This window comes from Neophocaena asiaeorientalis, unplaced genomic scaffold, assembly GCF_003031525.2.
Source record: "Neophocaena asiaeorientalis asiaeorientalis breed wild unplaced genomic scaffold, Neophocaena_asiaeorientalis_V1.1 scaffold21, whole genome shotgun sequence".
NCBI lineage: Eukaryota > Metazoa > Chordata > Mammalia > Artiodactyla > Phocoenidae > Neophocaena > Neophocaena asiaeorientalis.
This window is the reverse complement of record NW_020174053.1, coordinates 275402-291809: the sequence shown is the minus strand read 5'-3', so window position 1 is coordinate 291809 and position 16408 is coordinate 275402. Positions and strand designations below refer to the sequence as shown.

At 35.8% G+C, this 16408-nt stretch overlaps 1 protein-coding gene across 2 annotated transcripts in view; it reads left to right on the top strand.

The window, feature by feature from the left end:
- The window catches only part of RDX (radixin), a 92388-nt gene that overhangs the window by 383 nt on the left and 75597 nt on the right, over window positions 1–16408 (top strand). For both annotated transcript variants that reach the window (XM_024754236.1, XM_024754235.1), the window contains exon 2: window positions 13157–13230. In XM_024754236.1, coding sequence (XP_024610004.1) covers window positions 13219–13230 — 12 coding nt within the window. In that variant the 5' untranslated portion in view covers window positions 13157–13218. The remainder of the gene's footprint in view (window positions 1–13156; window positions 13231–16408) is intronic.

Genomic DNA, 16408 nt, shown 5'->3' with positions numbered 1-16408 from the left:
GGTGTCGCTGCCCTAACAGCCCGGCGGGCCAGGCCGCATCCGGGGCCGCGGGAGCCGCGAGGCTCTGCCCGAGTCGTGGCTGCGGCCTGAACACGCCGGTGCGCGCTTCTCCTCCCTTCGGGCGTGGGTCCGCCTTCAGCGTCCGCCCCGGACCCCCTCCGCCTCGAGCTCGGTCGGGTTCCCGCCGATCGGGTGCGGCCCCGGGCTCGGCCTGGCTCGTCCCTTCTAGGCAGTTTGAAAATACAGATTTAAGCCTAGGAAAAATTACGTTTTGCCATGTAGGGAAGGAATTTATTACAACTTCTTCTCCCCGGCCTCCAGTTTGAAAGTAAGGGTGTTGAATTACTAGAGAACGTGTGTTCCGCCCTGGTGGCAAAGGGATGTAGCATTACGGGGTTTGGGGCGCGAACCGCCCTTAGCCACCCGCACCCGCGCGGCGAGGGCCGCAGTTCTGGCCCCGGCCCTACCTGCTGCTTCTACTGCTGAAGGCGGCCTCCGAGCCCCATAACTTTCTTCGGCCTTTGAGGCAGCCCAGTTTAGTATCTTAGACCCCAGTAGACTAGTTGAGGACATTACAGTCCCCCCTTCCTTTAAACGGTTGTAAACTTAATTCCCGGGCTAACTTTGAAAGCGGGGGTGGGGGGCACTGCATTATTGCAGTTTAAATAGAGCACTTTTTATACAGATGTGGCATGGTTCTTTAACCATTCACAACATGTATTTAGCGTTCTTTACCATTAAGGAGTGGTTATTAATGAGGCTGGAAGTAGGTTAAAAGTCAACTTCATCAAAGATACATTTTAAAATAACAGTTGAGATTTGTGTAGAAGACATTTTAATGAGTTCTGTGGCACTAAGACGGGCATGATGTAAATGTAAAAACCCAAGATAATAAGGATTTATTTGATAAACGAGCACTTGGACTTAGACATTGCAATCTATTGTTTATGGAGCATACATTTTTTAGAACACTAAATACTCTCTTATATTTCGGACGGAGCTCTGAATGAACAATTGCCCCGTTCATTTTTCTGGATAAATAATGGCTTAATCCATTTGCCATAACAGCATTATTATCGATGTATTTAAGAAGAGGGACTAATATTCAGGATTGCATTAAAAAAAAAAAAATTTCAGTATTACATTACTTTAACCAGTGGGCTTTATCTTCCAGAGACTAATTACCTCAAATGTGGTAAAATGTATTGAATAAAACATTGAAGTTAATGGTATCCTGTAAAGTTGATTGCACTGACTTTGTTTCTTTTGCTAAACCACTTTTTAAAATATGTGATGGGTTTTAATAAACAGTACATTATTAGTGAGGAATGAATAGACATGCATTGGAATTCTTTACAGTTTTATTTAAATGAGACAAAATTTGTGGCATTTAGGAATGTTAAATTCTTGCCCTAGTGGATTATACATTGTTTTGTTCACTCCTGTATTCCCAAGCATGGCAGAGCATGTAGGAGAGGCTCAGAAGTTAAATGTAATTAATTTCAGCATGGGGAAAGTATGTTTAGTCTATCCTTTGTTTTGGACATTTGTATTAACTGGAAATTAAACTGATATCCTTTTTTCTGTGGCGGTGAGAAATGACAGATTCTGCTGTTCTTTCTCTCTTTTGTTAAAACTCGGTCTCAGGGAGAGAACAAGGCTTATTTCTTCTTTTTTTGCTTCACTATTCCCAAGAGCAGAATTGGATTTTATTATTCATTTTTATCTTTGGCAGGCAGTTGAAATGAAAGTCTTTATGTACTTTTATCTTAATTTCAGTTCTCAATCTTCTAATGTAATCTGTGTATAGTCTAATACAATGGAGCCTAAAATCTTGAATGATGATTGGAGTCTTGTTTTTTCTTCCATTTTTAACTTGATTCAGTTCAACTTGTACAATTTAAAAATGGCAAATTTTAACCAATATTTCCCAAAGACCAAAGCCTAAAAAAATGTGTTCTATTAAGATTGTGAAGATAGCCATGTTGGTGAACATAACTTGATAGGGTAGAGTTAATATCATATCGTGCTATTGCTGTGAATCTGGGAAGTTGAGGAAGTCACCGTTTCTTGGATGGCTTGGACCTCCTGCAGACCAGGAGCTAGTGGGCACTTCTCACGACCCTGATATTATCCTTGGGGTACTGGATTTAGTGGAACTGGATTGGGTTGCTGTAGACTCCAGCTTTACAAGGTTATTTTAAACCTCATGGTGTTAAAAGGCCTTCAGGGAACTTCCCTAACTTATGCAGCAAGTATATCCTCACCTGTTGCGTGATGGAATGGCCAGTCTGACCCCAGAGAGTTCCTGAATTTCTAGCCTCTTTCAGAAGAATCCTGCCTTTACTGTTCATATTAGTTCCTGGTATATTTTTCAATATTAATTTATAATGAACATATTTTAAACCATTTTTAAAGACTATAATAAATTTTATGACAAAGTTAAAAAAAACCAGAAATATGTTAAGGAAAAAGTAAAAGTTCACCCCAGCTTCCCAGAACCCTCCCCCCACCACCTCTCCCAGTCCCGGTCCCTGTTTTTCAGAGGTAATTACTATTAGCTACTCCTTGTAGTATATAGAAAATGCCAATATTTATGCAAGGGTAAACATATACTTTATATATATCCCTTATTTGCAATTTTAAAGTCTTTAAAAATAAGGTTATTTTGTAACAAACATTGAAAGGGTGTTTATTACTGTGTTGAGCATTAAGTAATTAGTATTTCTCGGATTTTCATCATTTGAATGAAATAAAAATGGAATTTCTGGTAATCTCAAGTGTTCCTGTACATGTGCAAATTTTCTTGATTAATGATTGAAGATGAATTCACTTTTTTTTTTTTCTTCTACGGTATGGTATATAACTGACAGTGAAAAGTGGTGTCCCTTAAAAAAGGGTTTATGATTTTGGGTAGTGAAATGTCCCTATTATATATGTAGCTTTTTACCTGGGAACTGTTTGGAAAGGAAATATGGTCCATATGATTCAGTTCTTTGTTTCTTTGTTCCATTTAATGGTGAATCCTAGCTTTAACTTCCTGGAAGAGAGGGGTTCTTTCAGGTTAGTAGTTGTATAGGTTTTTTTTTTTTCTTTGAATAACCAGTATGTATAGAAACTCTTGCAAATTCACAAAGTTATTTTTTTCCTATTGCAGTATCAGTTACCTTTTAGAAGAATTCTAAAGTACATTTTATAGAGGCTAGTTATATATGTAAATACGGTATGCATATGAATAGGATGCTCTAGTAACACTGGTTCCTTTTCTGCTTTTCTACGTAATTTACAAACATTTGAAATAAGAAACTTTTGGGTTCTAGTAAAGTTGATTTATTTGAAAATGATATTCTCTTTACTGTTAACCATTTGGAGAAGAGGTCAGCAAACTGGTTTGAAGGCCACATTCAGCCTACTACCTTTTTTGTAAACAAAGTTTTATGTGAACACATGATGGCTCATTGGTTTACATATTATCTATGGTTGCTGTTGTGCTACAACAACAGAGTAGTTGCGACAGAGGCTGTATGAGCCACAAAACCTAAAACGTTTACTTAACTTGGCCCTTTACAGAAAATATTTGCTGACCCCTGCTTTAAGGTATTATTCATACATTCAGACATTTATAATCATATGCCAGATATTCTTTGCATTTGTTCAGTAAGATAATGAGAACATCACACTCTAATGGGAATATACTTGTGCCATTTTGTATACCATAATCTGTTTTTGCTTAAGTGCTCTTTGTGTGTATAAACTGGAGTTCATATTCAGTGTAACCGTGTTGTAAGCATAGTCTTCTGTGATGTGAATTCTGGGTGTTTCTTGTTTTGTACTTTAAAAAAAACCCCAAAACTTCTTGTTGTTTCTGTAAATTAACTAATAACCTTTTGATAAATTGTAACTGAAAATCCTGTTAGTACTCAGAATGATGTGGGTACGAGTATAATAGAGGGACCATTAATAAAAGGGAGAATGGGGACATAGGAAATCTCAGCCATGGTTAATTGAATCTAATCACCCTTTGGCTTTTATTGAGTGTGTGGGATGGACTAAACTTTGTTAGACATCATGAGCGCTCTTGATATTTAAGCTGTCTCTAGAATCTAGACTTAAGGAAACTATAAAAACCTAGTTTGGTTATTAAGCAAAGTTGGTACATACAGTTGACACTCCACGTCTGTGGGTTCTGCCAACCTTGGATTGAAAATATTTGGAAAAAAATATTCCAGAAAGTTCTGAAAAGTAAAACTTGAATTTGCCACATGCTGGCAAGTATTTACATAGCATTTACATTGTATTTACGATTGTTTACATAGCATTTATATTGTATTAGGTATTGTAAGCAATCTAGAGATAATTTAAAGTATATGAGAGGATGTGTGTAAGTTATATGCAAGTATAATATTTTATATTTATATATATGTATGTATGTATATAAATGTACATATATTTTGTGTAAGGGATTTGAGCATCCCTAGATTTTGGTATCTGCAGAGGGGTCCTGGAACCAATCCCCTGTGGATACCAAGGGATGACTATATACCTAAAGTGCTTACTATTTACATCTAATCATCAAGCAGCATGATAATTATAGATATTATTAAATGTGTCAAATTAGGTGGCCTTTAAATTTAATTTGATTGTCAAAGTATTATTTTTAATTTTTTAATTTTAATTTTTTACGGTACGCGGGCCTCTCACTGCTGTGGCCTCTCCCGTTGCGGAGCACAGGCTCCGGACGCGCAGGCTCAGCGGCCATGGCCCACGGGCCCAGCCGCTCTGTGGCATGTGAGATCCTCCCGGACTGGGGCACGATCCCGTGTCCCCTGCATCGGCAGGCGGACTCTCAACCACTGCGCACCAGGGGAGCCCTGATTGTCAAATTAAATGAGATTATTGAAAGAGACTTAGGTAGAGATGATAAAGGCCTGTATTTGGGAGACCTCATTGGGAGTTGTTTTTGTTTTTCCTACCACGTTCATGGTTGCTGTCTCTTATAGCCTATTGCTTTCTAGTTTGCTCACTTTACAATGTAAAAGATGAGAGGAAAGTATTACCCTTGATAATAATCAAGTGAGTATTATATATGAACTTAATTTACCAACAAAATCAACAAACATCTGAGGCCTTACTGTGAGCCAGACACCATTCCAATTTCTCAAAAGGGGGATTGGATATCTCAAAAGTTAGAAACTTAATGATAGAACTGCCATATAGCCTTATTGACTGCATGAGCGAATACTATCTAATTTTAAAGATATTTAAGAAACATATTAACTTTATTCTGTTTTGAAAATAAGCTACTGTAGTATCTAGTGTTTCAAAACATATATAGAATTGTGAGAATTCCTCAGGTCAGTTTGAGACTTTTCTTCTTTCCTTCTACCTAAGTGACTTACATGAACCTATCTTTGTTTTTCCATTTTTAATCATTTCTTATATGAATTTTTGATGTTTCCTTAACTGTAAGATGAAGAAATTGGACTGGATTTAGCTTTCTTACCTTTTAGCATTTAAACTTAATTTTTGCAAATGGTAATGTATTGTTTTTATACCCTCCTAGGAAGCAATACAGGTATAGTGTTTCTTTTAAGTTTACAAAATTCATTTAGAAAAGAATTTAAATTCAGCATAAAACTTTGTGCCTTATATTTGTTTTAAGTGCTGGAAATTTGCTTTGCATTTCCAGTAACGTGTGTATTGCTTTTAAATGTTGAATATGGGCTTCCCTGGTGGCGCAGTGGTTGAGAGTCTGCCTGCTGATGCAGGGGACACAGGTTCGTGCCCCGGTCCGGGAAGATCCCACATGCTGCGGAGAGGCTGGGCGCGTGAGCCATGGCCGCTGAGCCTGTGCATCCGGAGCCTGTGCTCCGCAACGGGAGAGGCCACAACAGTGAGAGGCCCGTGTACCGCAAAAAAAAAAAAAAGAAAGTTGAATATTTTATTTCCTTGAACAAAAGTCAGTTCCTACAAAAGCAAGCACTTAATACCTTATTTAGAACTGCATGTCACCCTTACAGGATATTAATTTACAGAGGTGACTATACCAGTATTAATGGGCACTTACAACAAGTCTTTAGAGGTAGTCTTTTTGACCTGAAAACAACAGAGGATAGAGCTTTAACTTCTTGAAAAGCTCTGGTAATTGGAATGAGCTTGTCTAAAATGATGTCAGAGGAAGGCAGAGTAGGATAGCCAAAAGAGCACAGGACTTGAATTTAGAAGGACCTATGACTTTGTTGACTAGCCTTATTACTTTGGGCAAGTGACTTATCTGAATCTTAATTTCCTTGATTAGAAGAACAAGGGATTGTGATACTTATCTTGGGCAGAGGGAGGAAGGGCAGTTATTAGGAAGATTAGATAATGTAGGTAGAGTGGCTGAAGAGTGAGCATTCTACAAATAATTCCATTTACTACCCTTATCCTTGCTTTTGGCCTTATTTCTTTTTTGCAAAATGGAACTAAAAATTCTTGTCCTCTGCTTCACTTGTAGAGTCACATGGCATTATATAGGTAAAAGTACATTATTATTGCTATTAAATTGAGTACTTAACAGAGCTAAAAAATTTAATAAGCATAATTCTTTGTATATTCGAGGTCTTAAAACTGCGGGTCTGTGAACTTGAATAGTGAAAAAATTGCATCTTTATTTACACGTTTTCTTCTATTACGAATGTGGGCAGCAGTAGCAGATACTGTTTCTAATAGAAATTGCAGGTATTTTCATGATGCATAACTGTTATTGCAGATCTCAAATTGACATTTAATACTCATTATTACTTAAAGTTTAATTATTAGATACACTGGTAGATATTGTGATTTAAAGGTTAACAAAGAAGCATATATATTACTGTATTATAAATTTGTGCTTTTTATATTTTTGATATTATAATTCAGTATGATTGATTTTTTTAATGTAATATTGTATATTTTATTTTGTGCATTTAAAAATACTTTTCTAGGAAGGGGTTCATAGGCTTTACCAGAGGGGCCCATGTTGGAGAAAATAATGATTAAGAACTTTTTTTTGTAGATGCCATTATTTTGTTAATTTGACCGCCAGAATTACCTTATTAATTCAGTTTATACTTCTCTTTGTTACCCTGCTTCCCAGACCCACAGTAAGTTGGCAGAGGACTGCAGAGAGACCACTATTATGTTCAGAGAAAGTGTCTCAAAAGACAGAAAAATAAGTACAGTTAGGCTTGGGGAAAAGAAATTCTTAAGAGTAAAATTAGGCAGCCTGGTATAAATTATTGAAGCATCACTGTAGGCCCAGTATGGACAGACTTAACACCTGTTTTACCACCTGACAGGTGGGGAGAGTCTGTTGTTGTGTCACTGACTAATAGAGCTCAAGGTGTTAAGCGTGAGGCTGTTTTTTTCCATTGTACTGCAGAAAAGAGGCTGTTTTAGGGTCACCCTTAGAGTTAAAGGACAAAGAGAGTGTTTTATGTGAATATTTCGTCTGAGAAATGTGGCACTGTGTTTAAGTACGTAATCATACGTTTTCTGGAAATGGGATATATATATATGCTGGTGGCATCTCTTAATACTGCTTGCCGTGACTGTGCTTCATTGGTTGTGCGGGAGTCAGTGTGGAAAAGAGGTAGGGTAAGACCACTTTAAGAAATTTAGGAAGAGTGGGGAGGAAGGAGTAAATTTTGTTTCAATAATTATTTATTATGAGGGTAGAGGGGAGAAGAGTTGATATTTATTATACATGTTTGATATACAGCAGTTTAGGTGATTATGGTGTCATTTCTTTAGAGAAGAAAAGAAGGCACAGAAACACAGTTTTCAAGATGAACCAGTTAGAGGTACAAACTCAGGACATATACCTAGGTACCTTGGCTTTTCATGTGACATTTTATTAAATTGTCCATTCTACTACTAACAGATGCCATTTTCAAGGAAAATAATATGCTAATACAATCAAAGGAGGACTAGAAATGTACTATTGAGGTTAAATAATATTATCGTGATATAAATATTTTTTAATGATCACTAAATTGGCTAAAAACTTAGGTTTTAACTACATTTATACACAGCTTCATCCTAAAAAATTTAAGGTAGAATTCTTATGTATGTCATGAGATCTTATGCATAAACTGATATATAGACAATTTAGTGAAATACATTTTTAAAATTCTTACCTGATTTTTAAAATTAGTATCTTAACAAAAATAAGACCCTGATTAGTATTAAGTGCTCAGTTCTGTATATCCAAATATCCTTTGTAAGGGTACCTGTTTTTTTACTTTTCACTTATCCTTATGTAAATGTTGACACAGTTTGTCCCCCTTGTTATCACATAATTTCAGCATTAATTGTGATTTTGATTTTAATCATTGGCTGTTATAATATCTTTGTACTGCTGAGAACATCTTGGTACAGATTACTTTGTTTTATATTTATTTATTTGTGGTATATTTAGGAGAGAACACTGGTCTGAAAATACACATTTTTAGAAGCTTCTTTTTGTTAGGCTCCTCACTTCCCCACAGTTCATATAGATCATTTAGGCTTGTTGGAGATTTTAAAAGCTTAATGTGTATAAACTTGGTTTTGTATATGTTGGCCTGGGATATATTTGTACTTTTCACCAGAGCACTCATATTAAACCTAAAACTTTAATGTGGATTATTTTGCTTGAAAGGTCCTTTTCTATAGAGTATAACTTGAAGTAACTCTAATATAGAAAACTGGGATAAATTATTTCTTAAAGGAAAAGGAAAAAACTCTACCTTTATTTAGTTCCAGTATTTGAGTAATACAAAACTTAAGAAATTCTGTGAAACCTGACATACGTGATGGTTATTTACCTGCCTAACTGGTCCTATGTTTGATGAGTACTCTTTCTGTAATTTGAGTGCTGTAACTTAGTTTATAGTCTGGCATCCAGTTAGTGTTCACGTTTTCCCTTTGTTCTTCCTTACCAGTGAGAGATGGCACAGGAAGGGCAGAGCAGCCAAATGGTTTAGCAAACAAGAATGATCAGTACATGAGCAAGCTCTCTTGAGTATCTGCTAACTTCTCTAGGGTGTGGCCATGGGACCTGATATGGTAATGGAATGCTAAATCAAGAAGGTAATGTAAAAATTGATCTAGGACAATTAAAATTCCTGGTACTGTACGCTGGTAGGAGCAAACCTGAAATACCTCTATAGGGAGACATAAACAGCTCAGGGCTTGCAGGAATCCCACACTGGGGAGTGGGTTAGGGACATGAGCTTTCTGTCCAAAATTACAAACTCCATAAAGAAGTCATAATGAACTGGAAATAGAAAATTTTATAGTGACATAAAATAAACATTATAGGGGTAAAAGGAGGATTCAATACAAATTATAAAATATTATAGGAGTAAAAGTAGGATTCAGTACAAATTATAAAATAGTATAGCATTAAAGTTTTTTTTGAAAGACCAAAAGTGAATTTCTAGAAATTAAAATATATAATCACTGAAAATTTAAACTAGTGGATAGGTAAACCATTAAGAACACCTGCAGAGAATTAGTGAGTGGAGGAATGTTGAAGAGAGGTAGATAGAGGGAAAGTGTGAAAGAGTAGGCATGGATTGGAGAATAAGATATCCAGTATGTATCTAATAAGAATTGCTGAATGGGAGAGACAATGGCTAATAATTTTCCAGAATTTAAGAAAAGCATGAGTCTTCAGAATAAGGAAGCTTACCAAATCTTGAACAAGATAAATAAAAGCAAATCTGAAGAACACACACACACATACACACACACACAAAATCTTAAAGGAAAGCAGAGAGAAAAGGCATATTACCTCAGAGAAATTAGTTAAATTGCCAGCAGACTTCTCCTCATCAGTAACAGATGCCAGAAGAAAACTAATATCTTCCAAATGCTGAAGGAATAAGTTACTTTAGAATTCTATATGCAATTGAATTATTACTTAATGAAAAAAGGAAATATTCATTAGATATAATAATTCTAAACCTTTACTCACTTAATAACATAGCCTAAAAGCATATAAATTAAAAACTGGCAATTTATAAGAAGAAATTAACATCCACAATCTGAGTTGGGAAAATTCAATACATTTTTTCTCAATTTGATTAACTAGACTAAACTTTGAGAGTAGAGAGGCTATAAACAAAACATTAAATACTTACTCTGGCTTGATCTAACTTATTAGATGCAAAACATACATTATTTTCATTTATAGCTGGGAAAATCAAAAAAGAAATGAGGGCTTCCCTGGTGGCTCAGTGGTTGAGAGTCCACCTGCTGATGCAGGGGACACGTGTTCGTGCCCTGGTCTGGGAAGATCCCACATGCCGCGGAGCAGCTGGGCCCGTGAGCCATGGCTGCTGAGTCTGCCCGTCCGGAGCCTGTGCTCCACAATGGAGAGGCCACAACAGTGAGAGGCCGGTGTACCGCAAAAAAAAAAAGAAAGGAAACTGACCAAGCACAAAACATAAAGGAAATCTTAATGAATTCTTTGACTAGAGTATATAGTAAACTTAGAAATAAATAATAAAAAGACAGCACTCTGCCCCCAGGCCTCTGACCATTCTATTTGAAAGTTTAAAACTTATTAGCAGTGAGTAGAAATCATAATTGGAAACTGAAACACCTAGAGCTAAACAATAATGAAAATATATATAAAAACCTATGTGGGAAGCCACTAAAGTGATACTTAGAAAAGTAGTGGAGTGTTTTTTTTTTTGGAGTTTTAAATATAAGGTATTTTTTCCCAAAATTATTCCCTCCAAAAGGAGATTTATATTTGTTTCATAGGAACTGTCTCGTTGCAAGATGTTCTCTTTCTCTTGAGCATGGAAGTACTGTTTAAGAAAGGCACATTGACCTGAAATGCCTTTACTACATGTCAGTTTGGAAAGCTCATGGTGCTCATCTGATAAGTGATTTAAATGAAAAAAAGAGGCTAAGAAGTCTAGAGGAGATCCGGTTTTAAGTCACTTAAAAATAACCCATCTAGTTATACTGTGGGTATTAAAATATATTCCAACAATACAAATAGGAACAAATAACATCCTACTAATGTTTTCTATAAATGGGTAATTGTGGCTTGGGATAAAAATGTTAATTTTAGTGATAGATTCAAAAAGTACTTTATGTAATCTGGAAAATTTACTGTGTTTCAGAAGTTTGATATAGATGCTCATGTCTGGTGTGTGAGGAATTTAGATTATTTTACATAATCAGATGATAATTTCTTGAAAATAGTCTCACTGGCAAAATAGGGAGATCATTTCATGTTTGGAATTGCCTTATGGTGGGACATATTTAGTTTGTGACCTTAATGCATGTTATTAGAAAAAAATATTGGAAATTACTGAGGTAAACTTTCAAGTTCAGGGATTAGAATATGAGCCTCAGAGTAAAAGCCAATTAATGAGAAGAAAAATGATGAGAAAAAGGACAGAAATTAACAAAACAAAAGAAACAAGAATATCAACAAAAATGAAGCAAACTTCTGGCAAGGTTAATCAAGCAAAAGCTAAGGCAAAAATTAACAGTATTAGGAATGGAAAGGGGATCATAACTGTAGATGTAGTAGAGATATAAAAAAAATCATGAGAGAATACTATGAATAACTTTATAGAAATACGTCACCAAAACTTGTGGAAAAAGCAGATTTGACTCTGGGGTGTAGGGATTTAAGCCATGTTTTAGCCATGTTGTATTTGAGGTATCATTTAGATATTGAGCAAGCCAAGTTAGCCAAGCAAGTCTGGAGATACAGATTTGGGAGTTACTAGTTTATAAATGATGTAAAATGTTGGTTTTTGAGGCTGATTTAAGACCTGAGATGAATTTGATAGTAGGGGTGAAAAGAGGATTTGGAAGTGGAAGATAGGACTGAAGTACAGTTAGGTTCATGAAGGTAGGTGATTGTAGGTAGGGAATATTTATCTATCATTCCTAGTTAAGAGTTAGGAAATGAGGAATTTAATACTTCTAACTGAATTTCATAGCCCATTGTATTAGATGAGAAATTTCTCTTGATGCAGTTCCCTGTATGGGGAGAGGTTCATTGACATGTAACTGGCTAAAATTTAGAGAAATGACCTTACTTCGATCCTTTGTTTTTATTTCAATTTGGAGAATTTTCAGTTTTTTTAATAATAGTATCTTAAAAAGCAATTGATAATATATTTTTAAAATACAAAAGTAATTCTATATTAATTTAATTGATAGTGTAATGAATAAAAATTTCTTGGCAAAGATATTACTTATATAAGCTGATTTTCAGGTAATTAATATATTTCTTACTATAGGTTTTCAAAGTGGAATGATAATCATTTTTTTCTGGACAAGTAAATGGTTAAAAATGTTACATCTTTTGGTAGGTTTGTAGGGGGAAAATCCAATTTTGTTAGATGTTTGTGAGAACATTTACCCTGAAATAGTCCATTGTTTTTCCTGGATTAAGATTTACTTCTTTTGCCTGAGCGTGAGAATATATAATTTAACATTGGTCTTCAGGACAATTCTGTATTTCCGTGAAGACCATTAGCTTGCTGATGAGTAGCGTGCAGATTACTACTGTGCATACTATGGCTGTTTTATCTACCTTAGGTGAAAAAGTTACTCTTAATGTTATTTGTCTCTACTTGGACTTTTAAACTTTCAAGGAGGAAAAATAATTTTCTTTAAAAATTATCTTTTTGTAGTTTACATTAATCAGTATTTACTTTTTTGTCTTTGGCAGTACAGAAGAAAGGTTGAGAAGTGTTCCTGAATTCATTTCTTTAGAATCTGAATCCATCTGTTCTCTTCTTTGCCGTCCCTCTTCTCTACCAGTCTGGGTATAATAGGGGCAAACTTGACTCAGAAAGAGAAAGCATTTGGCCCTTAGTAATCTTTCCTCTGCTATGTGTTGTCTGTAATTAAATTAAAACTTTTAGTTGATGATTGAGATGCTTTATACTATGTTATTTGAGATGTGTGCTGTTTTAAATCACAGATATAAGTATTTTAAAAGAATGTGAATAATAGAAGACATCGAAAATTAGAATAAAATGAGCTCCATGTTAATTGTAACATTTTAAAATGTTAGTTTAAAGTTTTCTTTATACAAATTATATTGTTAAGCAAAAACATTACTATATAAAAAGATAATAGATCAATTATGCTTTCTTTTCTTTAACAGAAGAACAACAGAATTCATAAAAGTGAAGAATTTTTAAAGAGGGTGACAAAAAGAGAAGGAAAATGCCGAAACCAGTAAGTGTATTTTATTACTTCTGACACTGCTTACTTAATAAAATATCAGTGGCATTAAGTTCCTTTCGAAACAAGGCAAAGTATTATGGTAGAGTTTTGGGGGGGTAAAAAGCACTGATATTACTGTTGTTTGTTTTAGATTAATGTGGCTAGATCTAGTATGGTGTTATGTGGGCCAGTGATGAAGAGGTTTAGGTGACACTGTAATTAAGATTACTACAGGTTGTGGGGTCAAACTTAGTTCTTATCCTTGCCCTGCCACTTAACCTGACTGACCTTTGTTAGATTAGTTCAGTCTCTCCAATTCTTAATTTCTTCACATATAAAATGGAGATATAATTAGTTACTTACTGGAGAGTCTGGTGAGGATTAGAAGATCCTGGTACATATACATTCAGTGCTTAGTAAAAAGTAACTTAGTGTTAAACAGGAGAAAATAATGAGAGGTCAGAAGGATCCATGCAGTTTAATTTTCTCATAATTCTAGCCTTGATGCTAGTGATACCAGTGCTGATATTATATATAGTCCTAGATTTTTGATTTAATGGTATATATGTGATCATTTTATTAAGTTTTATAATTGTATAATTTGTGACTAAGGTTTATTCTTTTATCTTAGGATAAATGTACTTTTCTTCATCTAACAAAATCAGGGTTTTTTTTTCAAGAATTTTTTGGCCAGTTATCTTTTTAAGAAAATAATTGGTTGTGGTTATTTGAATTTTCTGGCATGAATGTCACTTTCGAATTACTTTTAAACATTTAGCAGGTAAAAAAGTGCATTGTTGGAGGGAGAGAAGAATAAAAGAAAGTGAAAGGCATAATCAATACAAAGCAAGAATTAAATTTTTCTATTTGCAGATGACATAATTATGTAAATAACCTGGAATTTACAAAACAACGATTAGAACTAATAACAGAATTTAGCAAGATTGTTGGACATAAGATTATATTTTTTAAAAATCAGTTTTCTGTTTTATATACTAGCAGCAAAATTCAAAAAATGAAATAATTCCATTTGTAATAGCATCGAAAACATAAAGTATTTAGGAATAACTTTACAGATGCTGTACAAGATCTCTACGCCGAAAACTTATAAGTACTTAAAAAGACCAAAATGTATACAAAAATAAACGTTGGTCATAGATATGTCTAGAAAATATTACTACAATGTCTGTTCTCCCCAAATATATTGGTAGATTGAATGTGATTCTAATCAGTTGAATCCCTTTGGTTAAAATTGACTAGCTGATTATAAAATGTTTATGGAAGAGCCAAAACTTACGTGGAATAGCTAAAGCAATAGCTAGTGGGAAGCAGCCGCATAGCACAGGGAGATCAGCTCGGTGCTTTGTGACCACCTAGAGGCGTGGGATAGGGAGGGTGGGAGGGAGACGCAAGAGGGAGGGGATATGGGGATATATATATACATATAGCTGATTCACTTTGTTGTACAGCAGAAACTAAGAAAACATTGTAAAGCAATTATACTCCAATAAAGTTGTTAAAAAAAAAAAAGTAAAGGGTGGGATTATTGGTAGATTGAATGTGATTCTAATCAGTTGAATCCCTTTGGTTAAAATTGACTAGCTGATTATAAAATGTTTATGGAAGAGCCAAAACTTACGTGGAATAGCTAAAGCAATAGCTAGTGGGAAGCAGCCGCATAGCACAGGGAGATCAGCTCGGTGCTTTGTGACCACCTAGAGGCGTGGGATAGGGAGGGTGGGAGGGAGACGCAAGAGGGAGGGGATATGGGGATATATATATACATATAGCTGATTCACTTTGTTGTACAGCAGAAACTAAGAAAACATTGTAAAGCAATTATACTCCAATAAAGTTGTTAAAAAAAAAAAAGAAAAGGGTGGGGTTTCCCTGATGGCACAGTGGTTAGAAGTCCGCCTGCCAGTGCAGGGGACACAGGTTCGAGCCCTAGTCCGGGAAGATTCCCCATGCTGCGGAGGAACCAAGCTGATGCGTGACAACTACTGAGCCTGAGCTCTAGAGCCTGTGAGCCACAACTACTGAAGCCCACGTGCCTAGAGCCCCTGCTCCATAACAAGAGAGACCACTACAGTGAGAGGCCCGCACACTGCAACGAAGAGTAGTCTCCCACTCGCTGCAGCCAGAGAAAAGCCCTCACGGAGCAACGAAGACCCAGCACAGCCAAAAATAAATAAATGAATTTATTTAAAAAATAAAATAAAAAAAAAACAAGGGTGGAGCACTTATACTCCTGGATTTCAACACTTATTTTCAGGCAACAAAAATAAGACAGTGTGGCATTAAAATATTAGATAATAGGATCAGTGGAACAAATATACATCTCCACACACAATGTTGTCACACAATTCAATAGGGAAATTAAATTCTTTTCAAGAAATGATGTTGGAACAAAGAGTTATCCATACAGAAAAATACGAATCTTGACTCTTATATCACAGTTTACACAAACAACTAACTCTGAATGGATCACAGGCCTAAATTAAAAGGCCCAAACTATAAAACTTCTAGAAGAAAATAGAAAACATTTTTGCAGTCATGGGGTAGGCAAAGATTTCTTTGATAGTACACAGAAAGTTTGAAGCATTAAAAAAAAAAATTGAACATCAAAATTAAAAAGTTTGCTATTTGGAGAAAGGAGCCCACATTTCCGTAGAGCAGGAACTCCTGGCTCGGGGTCTCTTCCCTCTGCCGTGACGGAACTGCCCCGGAGCCTGAGGGGAGGCGGCCTCCCTGCGGCTGCCGGCTCTGGAGGGGCCCTGGTGGCCGAAGCCGCGACAGTCGTCGGCACCACGGGCAGGCCATGTGTATGAAAGTCTCCTGGTGCTGCAGCCAGGAGTCAGTGCTGTGCTTCTGAGGTGGGAGAGCCAACTTTAGGACACTGGTCCACAAGAGACCTCCCAGCTCCACGTAATTTCAAACAGCGAAAATTGAAGTTTATAACAATACAATCCTACCTTAAGAAACAGGAAACATCTCGAATAAACAACCTAACCTTGCACCTAAAGCAGTTAGAGAAAGAAGAACCAGAAAACCCCAAAATTAGCAGAAGGAAGGAAATCATAAAGATTACATCAGAAATTAATGAAGGAAACGATAGCAAAGATCAGTAAAACTAAAAGCTGGTTCTTTGAGAAGATAAACAAAATTGATAAACCATTAGCCAGACTCA